Source organism: Chaetodon trifascialis, chromosome 10, assembly GCF_039877785.1.
Source record: "Chaetodon trifascialis isolate fChaTrf1 chromosome 10, fChaTrf1.hap1, whole genome shotgun sequence".
In the NCBI taxonomy this organism is placed as follows: domain Eukaryota; kingdom Metazoa; phylum Chordata; class Actinopteri; order Chaetodontiformes; family Chaetodontidae; genus Chaetodon; species Chaetodon trifascialis.
The window spans coordinates 27,921,779-27,940,435 of record NC_092065.1 but is presented as its reverse complement, the minus strand read 5'-3'; the positions used below and the strand labels follow the sequence as shown (position 1 = coordinate 27,940,435).

Below are 18,657 nucleotides of genomic sequence, written 5' to 3'. Positions count from 1 at the left end.
TGAATGAGAGTCTAGAAAAACATCTGGAATAAAAGGAAATATACCACAAGTTAAAACTGTTGACAAATACTGTGTATTAAAATAAATAAATAAATAAAACAAAACAAAACAAAAAACTAGCTGCTTACAAATATAGTGTTATTATTTATCAAATGTTTGGATGCTGCTCATTAAAGCAGTTATAATAATAATAATAATGATAATGATTCTTGCTGCATTCGGCTTTCTTCCACTGCACATGTGTAAATATGTAAAGATGACGGAACAGATGTCACCTGTGCGGCATGAAGGGACGTGACGGTAACGTGACCAATGAACGGAGGCCTGCGGTGAGCGCGCGAAAAGAGCAGCGACGGCAGACAGAGAGGAACAGACGAGCTGAGTAATTAAGAAGCGTTCAGGGTGAGAGGAGGCAGCTATTCACTGATCAATAGGAGAAACTGAGCGATGTGCAAACCACAGGGAGAGCAAATTATTATTATTATTATTATTATTATTATAGTTGTTGTTGTTGTTGTTGTTGTTGTTGTTGTTGTTGTTGTTGTTGTTGTTGTTGTTCTGAGTATCTTGAACAAAGTGTTAATCCGCCCTGTTGTTTGTCTGCAGGCTTTAATAATTATTCTGTCATTCTTTCATTTTCTGTCTGTTATGTTGATCTCTGGACGGATTCGGTTCGCGCTCATTGGTTTATTTTGTTTTATGGTTTTATCTTTATTGACTTCTGAAGTATCTTAAATTCTATTTTAATCCACAATCAGACTCTGTGTTTCTAATCTCAATCTGGAAAAGGAGGAAATTTGTTGCTGTTCATGTCTTATTTAAAAAAAAAAAAAATCATTTTGTAGATTTAAATTTTCTTCTCACTTTCTTTTAATTAATTGGACTCTTTGCTGGAAGTCAGCTTGACTGTTGTCAAACCTTTGGAAGTGAAGCATTCAGGTCACATCATTAGGTTTGTTGTTTGTGGCTGTCAGGCTGCAGCAGCAGGACTCCGGCTCGTTTTCTGTTGATGCTCATTTTAAAAAGGAGAGAAAAGAAGTGCAGCTGATGGACAACAGCCAGCGGACAGCTTCCCAGAGACAGAGAGACCTTTAAAGGCCTTTAAAAAGCTCCACAGGACGAAGGTGCAACGGCGGAAAAGAGGAAAGAACAGGGACCAATCGTGGTCCACCAAAACCAGAGTGTTTTTATTCTAAGGGGAACCGTCTCAACCTCTGGGTGAATTTAAGAGGATTTAAGTGGCTTTGAAACTTGTAAACTTGTGATGTTGAGTTTCTAAAAGAGTCCATTGACTAACATTAAACAGGTTCTTTAAATTCCCTGAAAACTTTTCATATTTAGGATAGAAATGGTTTAATTAGCTTTAACGGGTAGAAGATTAAGACATTTAAAGGCTGTTTTGAGGGAAAACTGTCCCATAATTAACAGCAGAGTAAGTTCTGATGCTAATTCCTTTCAGAGTTATCTATAAAATATTAAATATAATAATAATGAGCAGAGTTTGGAAGGTTTTTGATTGTTGGTGCTTTTTTTAACAACAGAGAGTGAAAAGAAAAAATATTTTAATGTTTTTCTAGAGCCTCCATAGAGGCAAGAAAAAGTCCTCCGAGCTGCCTTTAAGTAAAGCAGCAATAGTGTAGAAATTATACTTATTAAGTCCTGCATTGAAAATTCTACTTGAGTAACAGTACTTCAGTATTACCAGTAAAACACACTTGAAGTATCCAAAGGGATGAACTCAATATGCCAAACAGCCTTCTCAGACTTAAAGTATGAAGCCTTCAAGGTCCTGGAAGATGATGGATGTTTTTCATCTTCTCCACAGAAGATAATAAGTCATTATCATCTACAATAAGATGAATTTTTTTTTTTCCCCTGCTGTTAGTTTTGTTCCAGGGAAATTTACAACTTCATCGTTCCTCTAAGTACTCGACGGCCTCATGGAAATCCAACACTGAAGCTTCACTGAAAACACCTGCGAAGGTCTGCAGGGCCTTTAATCCGTAACAATGCTTCATGATTAATTAGCTGATCACATGTTTTACATGTAAGATAAAACTGAAGTGAAGCACAGTGACTGCAGGCCAGTCAAGCTCTTCTACAATGAACTGGGAAAACCGGCTTCTTCACAGAGCCGCCGGTGTGTGTGTGTGTGTGTGTGTGTGTGTGTGTGTGTGTGTGTGTGTGTGTGTGTGTGTGAGAGGCTGCACTGATGTCCTGTTGTTTAAAGGTCCAGATATCTAAAACCTCATCGTACATCTGCCACCATTAGAACTAAATGACATGAACCAAAGCCAACAGAGGCGCTAAATTATGAAGACAGTGGTGTCCACATACTTTTGGCCATATATGTTTAAAGATAAGTTGTTGTCTTATATTAAAATTCCTCCCAGCTTAATGTAGATGTGGTGGATTTTGGGATGTTACAACACAATTACAAATATCACTTCTTTAAAATTGGCTCTGATTGAGTCTCATCTTTAGTCTGACTGAGAAAAAGCCACGAGATGGAAACACAGGTGATTTAAAAACACTTTTAATAGAGACACTTAGAGAAGACACCTGAACAAAACAGGTGCACAATAAGACAATATAAATATACTTCTTTAGTTTTTGGCCTTTGAACTGCACTGACACAAACTGGATCGGACGCTTAAAACAAACAGCAGGTTGTTGCACACAGTCGATCGGAGGCCTACGCTGGATTTACAGGTAAAACTCGTATTTTCTCAACGACGACACGCAAACAGACGGTGGCGAATGAGGGAGCGGCGGCGACGAGGCGCTTCGTCCACTCAGATTAAAGACATCTATCAGGTTAAAAACAGATCCGCGTTCTCCCATCGGTGAAGTCCACAATGTTCCAGTTGGTTGGCACGTTTCTAAGACTTTGATCGATGTTGGATATGATGCACATCAGGCGGTACGACCATATCACTCTACAGCTCAATATTATTCTTCACAACAGTAAATATCACAATGAATAGAGATGACAGCAGATCTACAACTACATCCACCCGTAGTCATGAGTCTGAACAATTATTCTCCGATCTCAGAGTCTCGCTGCAGTTTCAGCACTTTTTCAAACCTTCCTGTGGTGAAACGGACCTCGACGTAGATTCGTTTCCTGTTCATTGAACCCAGAAAACTGTTTCAGCAACAACCAAAGAGGAAATATTTCATTTTTTGCATCTTTTTCCACCTGAGGACACCAGTCATCATTGGTATTGGGGACATTCGGAGCTGCAGAAGGTTCAGATTCAGAAGCTGCAGCAACCTTTCGTCAGCATGGGGTTGTTAAGACTTCTACTGCGAACACGAAGCCAAAGTGCTTTCTGTTTTTGTTCTGAAAACTCAACACGAGTGCAAGACAAAACCTTGACAGACGATTCTGCAGAGCCAAAGTTAGCGGAAGTCCGATCAAACAGGTTGAAAACAAAGAAACAGTTACTCAAACAGAACAGTTGGGTTACCGTCGTCCACTGTAAACACTCATTATCGTTTACAAAGCTGTTGGCAATGAGATATTATTATCCTCGAGGGTTTGGACGAGTTTAAGTAACTAAAACACTGAAGTTTAGGAAAAATCAGGGTGACGATTAACAAACACTGTCACTGCTTGGTGTCCAGCATAACAGCTGAATGCACAACACACTCATTTACCTTCTGCCTCGCTGCGTTAAAGACACGCCGGGGCAGAAACTTTGGCATTGGATGTGAACTGTGCACTGCAGATTTGTCCACCACGAATGGGCTGAAAAATGGCGATATTGGTCAGACTGTTGGGCTGTTCAATCTTTGCATCCAGAGCGACTTAAATACAAACTGCTGGGCACAAAAATTCACAGATGAATCCTGGTTTTCTTCAACTTCCACTAGACGGTCAAATTTAAATAAAGATCTGAACATAATGAGTAGATTTCTATGAAGTGTCCTGGGCTCAAAGAGTAGCTAATGTAGCTAAGTATGTTGCATTGTGGGTAACACAGTCCTCTGACTTAAACAACAAAACATCGGCTGCTAAAACAGCGGATCAGTTTTTTCCAATACATCACCTCAATGGTAAAGGCCAGATTAAATTTATGCGATTAAAGCTACTTGGTTCAGTTTACAGGAAGCTTGTGTTAAACTGGACAGTTTCTGTGGGTTGGAGCAAATATTTCAGAATCTGAGGATGTGGGCAGGATTTTTGACCTCCACTCCAAATCAATCAATAAATCACGTTCAATGAAATAAAACCACAACAGTATAAAGTAGCAAAGACGTGGTGGTGGATATCGCAACTTTGATTAAAACAGTCAAGCAGAACCTTAAAATTCCAAGCTTCCCGTCAAATACAGATCTGACGGTGCTGCTGTCGGTAAAGTGATGCAAAAGGACGCTCAGACGAGCCTTTCACGCTTCCAACAATCAGCTGCAACTGGATGAAAACAGCAGGAATGAGCTGCACTGACGGCGGTCGCTCAGCTCTACTGTACAAAGTGACATCAATTAGAGTATGGCTGCATGTGAGAGGAGGGCGGGATTTCCTGTCCTGCAGGTGAGACGGGGGGACGGGCTTTATCTCGGCTCCGTCCAGCACCGTGTCCCTCAGATGCCTCGCCCTGACTTCCTCTGTCATACATTCTCACTCGTGTACGTGTGCGTTCCAACACGTATGTACAGCAGTGTCCAGGTAACGAGCATGCGGCAGGTGGGTAAAAGGAGGGCGGGGTGTCACTACCTGAGGGTTCGTCCTTACCTGATCAGGACCTTCAGCCACCATGAATGATGTGTCACCTCGACTGCACATGTGCACCCACCATCTAATATGATTTCACATTACTTTCAAGGTTTTTTCTCAACAGGTTTTCAGTTTATAGATGAAATGAGATCTGTGGCTCTTAAGTTTAAAAAGGCTTCATCTTTTCATTGACATCATCAGGGAAGTACTGAGCAAGGGACAAAAAGTATTGTTGGATTTTGGTCTTTTCACAGCATTTCTTAAGAATAAATATTACACAACAATGCTAGCCCTATCCTTTGATTTGTAAAGATGATCTTGTCCAGTAGACCGTAAAGTTTCATGTTTTCTTTTCCTCCAGCGATAACCTTGTTTCTAAATCAAGAAGTCAATACAGAAGTCTGAGTGGAGTTATCTTCATGGTTAGCAGTGTTGCTACGCAACTGCTGGACTTCATTATATATATTTGATACTACTGTTACTGTTACTGTAAGAAATGACGATAGTAATGACAAAAATATCTAATTATTTGTTACTGATTAATTATTTTCATCCCCTAATTGTATTTCTGTAGTCACAGCTGTCTAAATGAATATGTTGACTGTTAGGTAGCAAGATAATGTCAGCTATTAAGCTAACGTCAGCCAGCTTATGTCACGTTAAATTCATAATGGAAGGGGGGTAACGATTCAATTCACGATACAACTGCTGGATGTATTTTCATCCAATATGGACCCTTTTCAAAAAAGTCTAATATTTTAATTAGTAGAGTTTAGTAGAAAATGCATTAACCACACCACTCACGAGCTAACATTAGCATGGCTATTCTGCCCGCCAACCAGCTTTCTAATTCTTCTGTATTTCCTTATTTAAAGATATTTATTGACAGTAATTCCAGATCTAATCATAAGTTTTGTATTTAGTGAATGCTGTTAAGTGCAGTAAAGTTTGGCAGAGAAACTGATTGAAGAACATGGCTTGCTAGCTGATGTTAGCATAATTTATCCTGTTGTCGAGCACAACGTGGCTGTTTGCCCAGGTGGCACGTATTCATTTGTGTTCATTATGATTAAATTACATTAGTCAACTGCAGATTCAGTTTTGTTTTAGTTTATATTTAGTTTATGTTTTGATCATTGAGCGATCTGTAGATCGTGAGTGCGCTAAATGTTGGCTAGCTACCCGATGTTTGCGCTCGGCCTCCATGTCAAGCCAGTTCTTCATTTCTGCTCATTGATCCAAGTATTTGTTGACTTTAGTTTCAGTTGTAGTTTTTATTAACTTAGTGGAGCTCGGTGGAGAGCATACATCCACAACATGGCACACTAGCTAACGTTAGCATAATCTGCGATCTTGTTATGCATCTTAGCCTCAGTTTTGAAGTGGAGCCAAGTTCAGTCGAGGTCACAGTGCATTCATTTCAATGGAAGGTCCTGATCCGTCGGAGAGGATGATAATCAAGCAGTAACAGAGGGTGTGACGGTCTGTTTAATCGTCCTCCTCGTCGCTGTCTCTCATGCTGATTCCCTGCAGGCCGTCTCCCGCCTTGACGGCCGCCGTGGCTTCCTCCACCGTCAGCCGGTTGTAGATGGTCTCGTAGCTCTTGTTGTTCAGCGTGCCGTCCAGGACGCCCTGCAGCCTGAAGTCGCGGTAGGTCTTCTGTTGGTGGGAGGGTGGAGGGGTAGAGATAGGTGGAGGGAGAAGGGAGGGAAGAACAGAGAGCATCTTAGGAATGCAGCGAGCGGGAGGAGGCGGCTGCCGCTCGGACAAAAGCTGGAAGATTGAGGCTCAAGGACGAGTCTTTATGTGTCGGACCGGGAAGGCAGACTGAGGCATCTGAGGGGTTTTTACCTTCAGTCAGAAGCCATTATAATTCCTTGTCTCGTTGCTTTCAAGTTAAACTCGCACATCTCTGTACATTAGCAAACTATGAAAAGACAAAAGCGGCGAGCAGCAGCTCACAGTTGAGCAGTTTTCTCTTTCGTGTCTCGCCACCTCTTCACACCGCCGCTGCTGCTTTCAAGGACACTTCAGCGTGGACTGATTTGTCTTTACTTTTCCTTCTTTGCCTTCAATGCCTGTTCTGACTGTTTTTATATGAATAAGCCACAATTTAAGATGCTTTTTTAAATTCAGTTTAGCCAGTCTCAGGCTCATTCAAGGCAGCTCTTTTCAAACAGTGAAGAAAAGGAGCCTTCGAACGTGGTGGGTAAAAGTAACCCGTCACCCAGAACGACAAACACGCTCCGTTTTCACAAATGTGCATCTCAACACTCATTTGACAGTTCTGACAGAAGTTCTGCTCTCGTTACGTTTTTGCATTTCTTTACCTTCACGATCTTGATGAGTGTTTTCAGCTGGTACATGTGGAGCTGAAGGTCCAGTCGGTCTGTCAGCCAAACACACACAGCCTTCGTGGAGCCGGTGTACCATTGCTGTGAATACAGCAAAAACATCAATCAGAGTGCGGCTGTAAAAAGGATAAACTTATTTAGCAAGTGAAGGCGGTGAAGCTGAGAACATCCATCACAGCTTCCAGACCTACTTCCTGCTTCACCTTCGACCTTTATTTCCATACCTGCGCTCACACACTTTTCCCCCTCAATGACGGAGCGTCAGCAACATTTCAGGAATGCTCACCCACAGTTTGACCTCCAAATAAAGTCGTTCAGATGCTACAGATGAACTGTTGGTGTGTTTCCAACCTGGCTGAGAAGCAATCTGTAAGGTCTCATGTTTTCTTTTCCTCCAGTGATAACCTTGTTTCTAAATCAAAAAGTCAATACAGAAAAGTCTGAGTGCAGTTATCTTCATGGTTAGCTGTGTAGCTACACAGAGCTACGTAACCATTGGACTATATGTGTGTGTGTGTGTGTGTGTGTGTGTGTGTGTGTGTGTGTGTGTATCCTACATTAGTTGAGTTGAGTTCAGTTTTGTTTTAGTTTATATATTATATATACATTTATATTGATCACTGAATGAAGAACATCTGTAGATGATGAGTGCATTAAATGCTGTTGGCTAGCTACCCGATGTTTGCACTAGGCCTCCGTGTCTTTAGCCAGTTCTCCATTTCCAAGAGTATTTATTGACTTTAGTTTCAGTTGTAGATTTTATTTTATTTTATTAACTTGTTCCCAGGTCTCAACTTTCAATTTGGTGAACACATCGTAAGCGAACAAAGAGCCCGAGGTACAAAAACAGTGTTAATAAACATTTTCCTTCCTGAGTTTCCATTGGCTGGCCCTGTGAAGGTGAAGTAATGCTCAAATTGGCACCAAAACTGGGAGAACTGGTTTGGTATACACAGCGATACACCTAGTGGACATTAGAGGAACTGCGGTCTAATGCATCACGCTTTGGTTTCAACGCTCAGCTGCTGCAGCTCCTGCTGACTACATGTTTCATGATGAGACACCTGAAAGCAAAATCTTGTCTCCTGTTAAAAAGATGAAACAGGCTTATTGAAATGGACTGTTTAATAATTTTAAAGTACGCAGGAAGTGACATCAGACCACCAGGAACCAGCTGAAAGCAGCTTCATTCACCTGCCTGAAAGCCCCACGAGCTGTTTTTCAAAGAAAACCAGAATCAAACTGCATTTTTCTTCTCACAGCTGGAATATCCATAAATAAAAACGACATCATGTTAATGCCGTAAAGCTGCTGCAAGATCAGCTTACGCCCGTCATTCCTGTGCGAGAGGACTTCAGGTGATCGCCGGTTGCTTGCTGGCAGCCTCTGAAATGCTTCGCTTCAGTCACTCTGACGACGCTACAACGCAAGGTCAAAGGCTGTGCAGCATCAAAACAGCAAAACTCAAAGAGGGTAAAACATTCACTTATTCAAAGGCACCAATTTACTGGAAAACTCCTGAATGCTGCATGTAAAGGGAAGGGTTCACGGCTCAGGTTTGACCTCCAGAGAAGAAAAAAAAAACTCAGGTCTTTGTAATTTTCATTAAACGCTCTTCCTTCACACCTTCCACCACCAGGCTACAGCTGCAAGGAAATCAAACGCACCTCTTCTCACCTGAAGAGCGATCCTCACTTAGAGCAGCATTCAGCACTCCGCTGGTAAAATGCACACATCAGGTGGCTTTATTCAGCGAGCAGTCAAATAAGAATACCCGGGGAAATTGCTCTGACACAGTAATGACCCGTAATATTCAGATCTGCTTTAAGAGCCGCAGGCGGACTTAATTTCACACCGACAAGAACTGTAATTACCTTCCAATTTAAGAGACAAAAACAGTCCAAAGGGCGTTCCATGCACTTGACAAAAGCCAAAACACGTCCGTGCTCATTCGGGGGTCACGCAAATATTTGATTCCATCCATTGTGGGAACGACCTCCGACCTCCTTCGCGCCCACTGCTTGTAATTATGTCAAAGTAATGAAGCAGTTTTTCACCCGATCTGAGTTATTAAGTGTCGACTGATGGCAAGAAAACCTGCGATAGCTCTCAAATGAAGATCTGAGCCGAATCTCAGGCCCCGGTTTCATGTCTTTTCAGTCCGAGGAGAATAAACGCAGAGTGTTCGCCATCACAAATTCATCAGCTTTTAATAAGTGAGGTGAAACAGCAGCCGAGTGCAGTTTTATATTTTTAATTTGCTTTGATGACACTGACGCGTTGTGTGTGATCTTCTGTTACTGTTTCATATTAATGAGTGATTTTCAGGTGTATTCCTGTTCTCATTACTGACAGAAAACCCCCTCTGAGTGGGTGGGGTTTTGTTTGATTGACGGCTGAGTCAAAGGGGGCGGAAACACGCTGTAAATGCGCTTGTTGTGGTAACGCAGCATTTTGTCAGCAGCAACAAACATTTAGCATCCAAACCTGCTAACCACCTGTGCGGCTAATGCTAGCTAGCAGCACAAACATTTGCATGAGAGAGTGCATGGTGAATTTGCATGAAATACCTGGTCTAAAATGAGCTTTGCGTTCTGTTTGAACACACCTGGTGGAATAAAGTACGTTAACTCAAGAGCTGCACATCAGCGCTTCCACCTTCCCGCAAAATAATGCGATGAAGTACGAAATTATATTTGTTTTAAGTCTTTTTTTGGTTAACTGTTTTCTGTTTTTCGTTCTCTTGATCAGATTTTAATGTAAGACACTTTTATATCGTGTATGAAATGTTCTTCATGAGGATACTGTGTGACTGTGGTGAAGTCAGGAGGCCATCTGAAGCCACGCTCTTCATCCCTCCTCCATCATCTTCTCCTCCTCTCTCCACACTGAATATTTCCACGCTGGAGTTCGACTCGTATGCTAATGAGCTCACCGAGCTAACAGATGCTGGAGGATGTTGAAATTACTGGGTGATATCTGCTGCTCCTGTGATGATTTCCTTCTCTCCTCCTCCTCCTCCTCTTCTTCACCCACTCAGTGAAACGTTTATTTGACTTTACGGGAGGCGAGTTTTCCTTGAGGCGGCTAATCAGCCGTCTGACGGCTGCCTCGCGAGCCGCGTTAACTGACGTGGAAATTGAGTACGAAGACGTTCCTTAATTGAGCTGATTAGAGGACGAGAGTGAAAACAGATGGAGGGAATATGTGGAGGACGGAGGGTGGAGGCACAGCACTGTGAGTCTGCATTAGTCCTGTCAGAAACAATCTCCACATGACGAATGGAGGGTGCTTCCCTGCTGGTGCCGCAGTAATGATGTCATTTACACAGTTCACACATATTCTGCATTTCAACCAAAAAAAGAAGCAATTCTGTGGAAATTAAAAGTAATTTTTTACAATCAAGTCCTAAAAGCTTATTTCCTCGCATGAAGAGCTGCAGTAAAACGAGGCTCTTTGTGGTCACTTCTTTGATTCGAGCGTTGAGATCGGCTTCATGCGCACTTGCTTCGTTTCTAGAGAGTTCTAGAAACGGCGTCCTGACTGTAGCTTCGTGTTTGAGCTCATGTTCCGACCTGGAGAAACTGTCTGCATGAGTGTTTGGTCACTCTGACGCAGATTTCTGAAACATTCCTGAACGTAAACAAAACAAAGATCCTCAATCCTGAACGTTTCATCTCGTCCTAAAAGAAACCTGAAGGCTGAATCTGAGATGAAGCGGCTTTGTTTTCTTCACAGTCTGCAGGTTCATCCTTGTCAGCTGCTTCATCAAGGTGATGTAGCTCCTAATGTGAAGAGGATGGAGCTGTGTGTGTGTGTGTGTGTGTGTGTGTGTGTGCGTGTGTGTGTGTGTGAGGGCATGTATTACACTCCTCATCCACACAAAGGTGTTCCCCGGTGAGCACTTGTGGACAAATAGACGGCGCGGCACATGCGAGCATGCACACAGCCGACAAAAACCGCGGACGTGTTTACGGCGTGTTGCTGGCCCACATCCTCGTCCTGCTCTTCATCACGCCGCTCGCGTTAACAGCCTCTCCTCTTCTTTGCATCCGCCGCCGTCGACAAACCGTCTGGTTAAAGAAAAGGCGCCTTAAATGAATTTGACATCGACTCGCTCAGACGCACGTAAACAAGACAATTGCATACCCATAATGCTCCTGGCGGGGGGCCTGAAGCTGCTGTATGAACACAGGGTTTACTTTCTTTGTTACACACTAACTGCATGTGTGTGCGTGTGTGTGAGTGTGTGTGATGCATGTTGAAGGGCTGAGCGCAGACACTTTGAGGCCCCGCCGTCACCTCCTCCTCGGTGCATGACTGGACGCTTCTGAGCTCCATTAGACTCATTCGCCTCAACCCCCCACACACTGTTAACACACACACACACACACACACACACACACACACACACACACACACACACACACACACACACACACACACACACACACACACACACACACACACACACACAGATCAGCACAGCGCAGCTCCAGCCTCAGCCACAACACCCCGAACCCTCAGAGGAGGCGGCAGGTGGCAGAAATCCATCGCTCGGCGTCGTGCTGCTAATGTGTACGAAGGGCTGAGCCGCCATGTCCGCTGCATTGACTCACGGCAGCGAGCTGAGGCGTGTTTGGCAACTCGGCGCTAAAATATTCTTATAAATCTGAATCCTGGAGGGGGGCGGCCGGCGGAGAAAACGGACAGCGTGGGACGGAGGGGTGGACGGATGGATGGACGGTCGGGCGGAGGAGGCGTCTGCAGCTCCTGCAGAGCAGGCCGGCGGCTCGCCGTGTTTCCTAAGTGATAAACAGGTCAACAGAAGCAGCCTGTGTTTTCAGCCTCGAAGCGACCTGCTGCTGCTCTGAAGCTGGAGAATCAAAGCTCTCACCAGCAGCATAAACACCTGACTGTGAGCTCCATTTGTAAAGAGTTGTATGAGGCCAGCACAAGCATTTAGCTGCTGTGCATCTCATGAAAGGATCAGGCACAATGAAACCTCACTGTCACATTTCCATATGAAGTGCATCTGCAACCACTTCCAATCTGTGCAGGAAAAGGAGAGAAAAAAGAAAAAGAAAACACGAGATGTGCGCGGAGCGGCGAGGCGGCCGCAGCCTTCCTCACATCAACACGTGAAACGTCTGATTCCCTTCATGTTTGATCTCCGACCGCTGATCTTTAAATTACGTCTAAATACAGCAGCTAAACCCCAGGTGTCATTGGCACGAGATAACAAACAGCGGTCGATCTAAGTGTTGGAACGCAACCAATGCCGTCGTGTTAGAGGTGAGTCCTGAGTGTTAAATCCTCCACTTCAAGTGAAACTCAACCCAAATCTGTCCTTTGAGCGTCGAGCACTGCGCGACGTGAGAGACGATTGTCAAACGTTTGTCGCTCTGCAGAAAATGAAAGTGATTTAAAACGATGACAATATTTCACAGAGGATAAAAAGCAGTATTTATCTGAGCGAGAGGACGCGTTCCTCCTCAGCGCTGTTTTGTCTGATGAGGCCATGAACGCAGCACGTGGGTCAACTCGCCTGGAGAGTCACTTATCGACCTTTTTTCTGTTCCGTCCTCAGGCTCGATCCGCCGCCGCAGAGCTGACGGCCGGCTGACGGGAGGGAACGCGCCGCCGCCGTTTCCGCGCTCATTAACCTTGCTCGGGTTCGCTTTTTGTCACAAAAAGCACGTTTCTGAATTTTTCATCAGCAGGTCACGGCTGGCAGGTCGCCTCTTTATAAACACTGAGAAAGCCTGTTTTAATCTTGTTGTCATGTCACATCTTGAGTCAAGAAGACATTAAGGTGTTTAGCTTGTTTGCAATGTTTTACAGCCCCTAAAAAAACCTTTTTTATCTAAATTTTATATCTCTGCTGTTTTTTCTCTCTATCAGAGAACTTGGCTCTGTAGGTGCATGACAAAGCTCAGGTGAAGCTCATGGGAGAAACTTAAACGTTAAATGACCTGATGACAGTCTGCATGTGCAACAGCTGTCGTCTGCACTGCGGTCCAGCAGAGGGCGCCTTTAAAAATAGTGAGCAAAGCTACGCTGATCGAAATGTTTGAGAAGCAGCGCGTGGAAATACTGTTGGTTCTACGCTGCCGCCGGCTGAATTACCGACAAAGACCGTTCGGCCACTTCGTGAAAAGCAGCTCTGTTAATCTAAAACCAGATAAGATCTGAGGATTCAGCTGCCGGCTGCAGCAGAAACAGCATCACGTGTGTTTTCTGTATGAAAGTTCGTTACGAGCTTTTATCACAGTTTGCAGGCCGCCGTCCTGTTTGACCTTTGACCTTGTGTGCTTCCTGTATTCCTATACACAGTCTTCCTGTGCGATGACGAATTATTATCGACATTTCCTGTGTGCTCACCTTCAGTTTGACCTCCAGATGAGGTCGTTTAGATCATCTGGAGAAACTGTTTGCCAACAATCCGCCTTTTATTGACATCGCGGCGTTCACAGATCTCAGACATTAACTCATGAGTTCGGTGTGAACGTTCAGAATCGGCACTCACGTCAAACACCTTCTCGATGTACAGCTCGTCGTTGACGCGGTCTCTGAGGATGTCCTGGTTCTGCCGTACGAAGGTGATGTAGGTGTCGGCCAGATCCATCCCCGGTTTCTGCAGGAGAGAGGACAAAGACGGGCGTGAGGACGACTCCAGAGGGACAACAACTGCATCATGTCATCACAGCTGAGTGTTCATGGAGCTCATTTCACTGCATCCATGAACATGAGCTCGTATTACACTGCAGCGAGCGAATCAGCAGAGCGCTGAACAAGTTTTCTTCACAGTGAGATGGAACAGACCCCAAATGTCAACAGGAGAAACAACAACAATGCACTGAAGTCTTCCATCACTCTGACTCGCTGACCACATCACAAACGACCAATCAGAGCTTCGCAAGCAGAATAAAAGAGCAAATCCGCACCAGCAGCATTCTTTGTTTTTGACCTCCATTGATCGTCGACCTCATGAGAAAGATGATGAGATATTTATGAATGTGACAACTGCGTCCACTCTGACACAGATCATCGCTGTGCGCAGAGACGGAGGGACGTCTTCAAGGAGAGTCTGAAAATGTCCATCATCCACGTGTGGACGATTCACGACGGATGGCTTTTCACCTCACCTTCGCAGAGTTCATGCTTTAGATACAACCGCCACACACGGGATGAAACCGCTGCTCAATTCAAGCAGCGATTTCACAGTAAAAACACACCATTTGAGGGAACACGCCAGGGTGTAAACGACAAAACTGTATCACAGAATTGAGCGTGAGAGCAAAACTTTTGCACACCTGTGGATCGACAACGGGTTAACAAAGCAGAGCACGCACACGGTCGCCTTAAACGCAGCGTGAGACGTTTAACAACGACGTTTCCGTACCTTCAACAGGTTACGAGACGATGATTTATTAAAAGCAAGACACCGACCAGACTCTGCACACGTTTCCTGTGTGTTTCTGGATAACTCTGGTTTACACTTCAACTACACAGGGAGCAAATGTTCGGCATCACCTGCTGCTTCTCGGGTGAAAAGGAGAAAAATAATAATCGACCTTCTCTGTGTTGGGAGTAACAAGAAGCTGCTGGAGCTGTTACACCAGAGGAAACATGAACGGCGGTGGAGGCAGCTGTGTGTTTGGCGGAGAGAGGCCAGAGGCAGGAGAAGTGGGTAAAACCCTTTTCATTCACACTCCCTGTTGTCAGGGGAGATTACAACTGTAATGCTTATTGTAATTGCTTTGACATCTTTCACACCCGTTTTCCGTGAGCCGGCATGCGTCAGCCCCGGGGGGGGGCTGCTGTTCTGCTGCAGCGCCGCTGAGCATGGCACGCCAGGTCCCCGTGGAAAAACAAGCAAACGGAGCCTCGAGAAATCCAGCCACCTTTTGGCTTCGCTTAAAGGCAAAAAGCAGGTTGGAGGCTGGTTATAAATTTGGGATTGTGACCTTTTGCTCATCAAAGACAACACAGAGGAAACACAAACTGTCACATGCTAATGTCGACCGTCAACTCCGTCTCCTAACGTCTCAGCAGCGAATGCCGAAATGTGTGACTTGACAGGTGAAGAGGCGGCTGCGGGAGAGCCAGGTAGCTCAGACGGCTTCTTCTCCGACGCCGTTTCGCCGCGACCGATTTTCTCAAGTCTCATTTTTGATTCGTAGGTTCAGATTTCCCGCAGTGGTGAGCGTCTGCGAGGCAATGCTTCACATGAATTTACATTTGTCTGCCACAGTCCATGCAGTTCCATCCGCCACACACACACACACACACACACACACACACACACACACACACACACACACACACACACACACACACACACACACACACACACACACACACACACACACACACACACACACACACACACCAGAGCTGGAATAATAAGTTGATTAATTATCTGAGAGACAGAAGATCAATCGCTGACTACTCTAACGATCAGCGACTTGTTTAAGCGCTGACGACATCCTGCTTTTCTCTGTGACGATAAACAGTAGCTGCTGTCCAAGCGTCCTCTGACACAAAGAGTCCAGCAGCTGTTTGACACCACAGACGGTGACAGACCGACATCAGAGACGCTCAGATGTAATTCAGACGGACCGCCGGACAGACTCCAGGGGTTAAAGTGGGGTCACATGGCTGCGAGGGGATCTGGTGTAGGTGCGGGAAAAGGACGGGTGGTGCAAGCGTTATGTTCAACCAGAGGGAGGAGGGATCGGGCTGGTGATTGACGGGCCTGTCAGAATCACCCATAATCCTCTGGGCTGAGCGGAGAAGCAAGAGTCTGGCAGATCGAGGATCAGTGTCGAACGATTAGAAACTGTCTCACTGAGCGTTTTACAGGACGTCACGTTGTCTCTGGTCTGCACAGCGTCTTCCATCATTACAGGACGTTTTCCATCAACATGTTCAGCTCCGGACATAATGGAGGCGATGAGCTTCAGTCACTTTTGATCTCAAGAATGACTCAAGCAGAAAGCCACGTTAGTACTTTTACCTCTGATCAAAGTCTGGACTTGACAGAAGATGAAAATAGGATTTGTATCGTTCGTCGACATGTAAACACATATTTCTACAAACAGGATTCTTCCTTAAGAAAAATCACGTCCACATGAACACCATTTAGAAAAAATATCTGGAAAAAAGTACAAAAACAACTGAAGCTGTCAAGAGCATGCCAAGACAACGGGCGGCGAAATAACCCGAACTCTGAAACCATACCGACCAATCAGAAGGGGAGGCTACCTGCAACTACAGTTCCGACCCCTGCGGTCTATCTGCGGAGACCCTGTAGCTGCAGGACATGCCTACCACATGGCACACCCTCCGAATGGTTAGCTTTAAACACCAAAACTCGTTTGGGATAGGAATGAATCCCACGACGGCCGTGATGTGTAATTTCGTGACCGTTTGTGTCGTGGGAAGCTGTGACCTCTGTCTCAGCTCTGCTCTTCAATAAAAGCTGTAAATGTTTATTTAGGTTAAAACTCGTAAAAAGTCCTGTTAGCGAGGTTAGCGCCAGCATTGTTTCAGTCACCATTGGACAAACTCTCCTCATGTTTTTGGGTACCTTCACCCTGGAAGGACTTTTCCAAAAGCTTCTTTTCAACGAGCTAAAACTGTGTTTGCATGAGGACGAAAAGCCAAAACACACAGACAAAAGCTACGTTCAGAAAAATACCCGTGCACGTGAGGACGCTGCGCATGTGAACCCTCTATGTTCGTGCATTGTTGGAAAAAATCTGAAGACTAAAATCAACTTTTCTTTGCTTTTTGACTGAATCTCTTTCTTGGGTTTGTATTTTAAAAAAGAAAAACTGTTGATCGTGAAAGAAGTTGAAGAACGTTTCTATAAATGAGGCTTCTGTTGTTTCAGGAGTCGACTGCCTTCAATGAACGCAGCTGGAAAATAATGTGCACGTTAGCGCTAATGCTAACACGAGTTCAGGGGTCCATATACAAGTACAGCGTGGATCGAGGGCCAAAATCAAAAGACCAACTTTTAAACATGTATCGGCATGAGTGTGGACGGCAAGAGGAAGTCTGTCCTGACAGTGTGTGTGTGTGTGCGTGCGTGCGTGTGTGTGCGTGTGTGTGTGTGTGTGTGTGTGTGTGTGTGTGTGTGTGTGTGTGTGTGTGTGTGTGTGTGTGTGTGTGTCACTGGCAACATATTACTACCCTTGTTGTCACTTGAGACATCAGTTTTCGCCCTCCATCCCCTTCAGGCTCAGCCTCAATCATTTCTTTTCTCTTTTCTCTCGTTCTGACGGGGTGACAAAGCAGCGTGACAGATCGGAGACGCCGGCACAGTTCCAGCCGCCGAGATTAAGACTTTAACACGAGAGGAAAGAAAGAGGCGAAGAAAAACAGCGAGAAGCAGCTCGCCGCTCCTGTCACGCTCTCCTTCGCCGTTTCCTCACTTGTAGCTAAGTACCAGTAATCCCCTCCGCGCCTGGATAATGGCCGCCTGGTTGCTCGTCAACATTTGACAACAAAAAACTGAGAGTGTAAAATTAAACGGCGTTCCTGCTCGGATACAGACAGGGAGGGGTGGATGGTTCGAAGGGGAGGGGGAGGCAGGACGGGCCTGTTAATGAGCGGTTAGTGGGGGAGGGAGGCGGTGAAATGCCAGGTAATTACACACCGCGACCGGCCTCGTTTCCTGCCCGGGATTCATTTCATTCCTGCCAGGTGCACCGTGTGTGTGTGTGTGTGTGTGTGTGCAGATATGTGTGTTTGCACGTCACAGCAGAAAGTCCCACTATGATTTAAAATAACTGTTTACGATGAAAAACATCCATTCTCCGTCCAAACAGCAGCCGATTCATCGACAAACACTCGTTAAACTTCAGCCGATGACGGAGTGTCCATCAGCATCCAGAGCGTCTGTTCACGTCACTGCGGACTAAAGGCTCGACTCATCATCACGCAGCAGGACACACGTGCTTGGTTTTACTGACGATCGATGGAATTATTTCACGTTTTCAGACGTGTTTCCTTTTGATAATAATTCTCTGGTGTAAAATTAAACTTCACCTGCAGTGAAACGACTTTTTTTACATCTCAAATGTTGAAATCAGACGTCCAGAACAGCCCTGACCAGAGGTAGTTAATATATTCTGAAGCCTTCGGCCCTCAGACGCGTTTGCAGCGGCCCTGCAGGACCGTGTTGGTCCTGCGATGGTAAAGAGCCAGTGATGCTGATCCCTCTTCCAATGTTTGTGTTCCTGCGTTGCCAGCGTGCATATGTTGGATACGAGCATGTGTGGCTGTCAGTCACTGGTATCTTGGCTGTTCAGGCGTGAGGATGTCAGACCTGCTGAACACGTGTGAGTCAGTGTGAGAAACACACTGAACCACTCCAACCCTTCACAGTATCAGTACTGCAGTATCACAGCACCTCACTGCAAGTACAGGCCCTGCACTGAAAGGAAAGACTGGGTACACCTGTGCACCAGGTGGGAGCTGCAAAATACCATGAAAATTATACCAGAAATGGACACACTAGATATATTTTTAGTCGTTTGTAAAATCATACATATAACATCTGAAAGT

At 45.0% G+C, this 18,657-nt stretch overlaps 1 protein-coding gene across 1 annotated transcript in view; it reads right to left on the bottom strand.

The window, feature by feature from the left end:
• Positions 1-2,527: 2,527 nt before the first annotated feature.
• cadps2 (Ca++-dependent secretion activator 2) overlaps positions 2,528-18,657 on the bottom strand; it is a 150,564-nt gene continuing 134,434 nt past the window's right edge. Inside the window, exons 28-30 of the mRNA XM_070972496.1 lie at positions 13,607-13,714; positions 7,054-7,158; positions 2,528-6,382 (exon numbers count right to left, since the gene is read on the bottom strand). Of these exons, the coding sequence (XP_070828597.1) occupies positions 6,212-6,382; positions 7,054-7,158; positions 13,607-13,714 (384 nt within the window). The 3' untranslated portion in view covers positions 2,528-6,211. The remainder of the gene's footprint in view (positions 6,383-7,053; positions 7,159-13,606; positions 13,715-18,657) is intronic.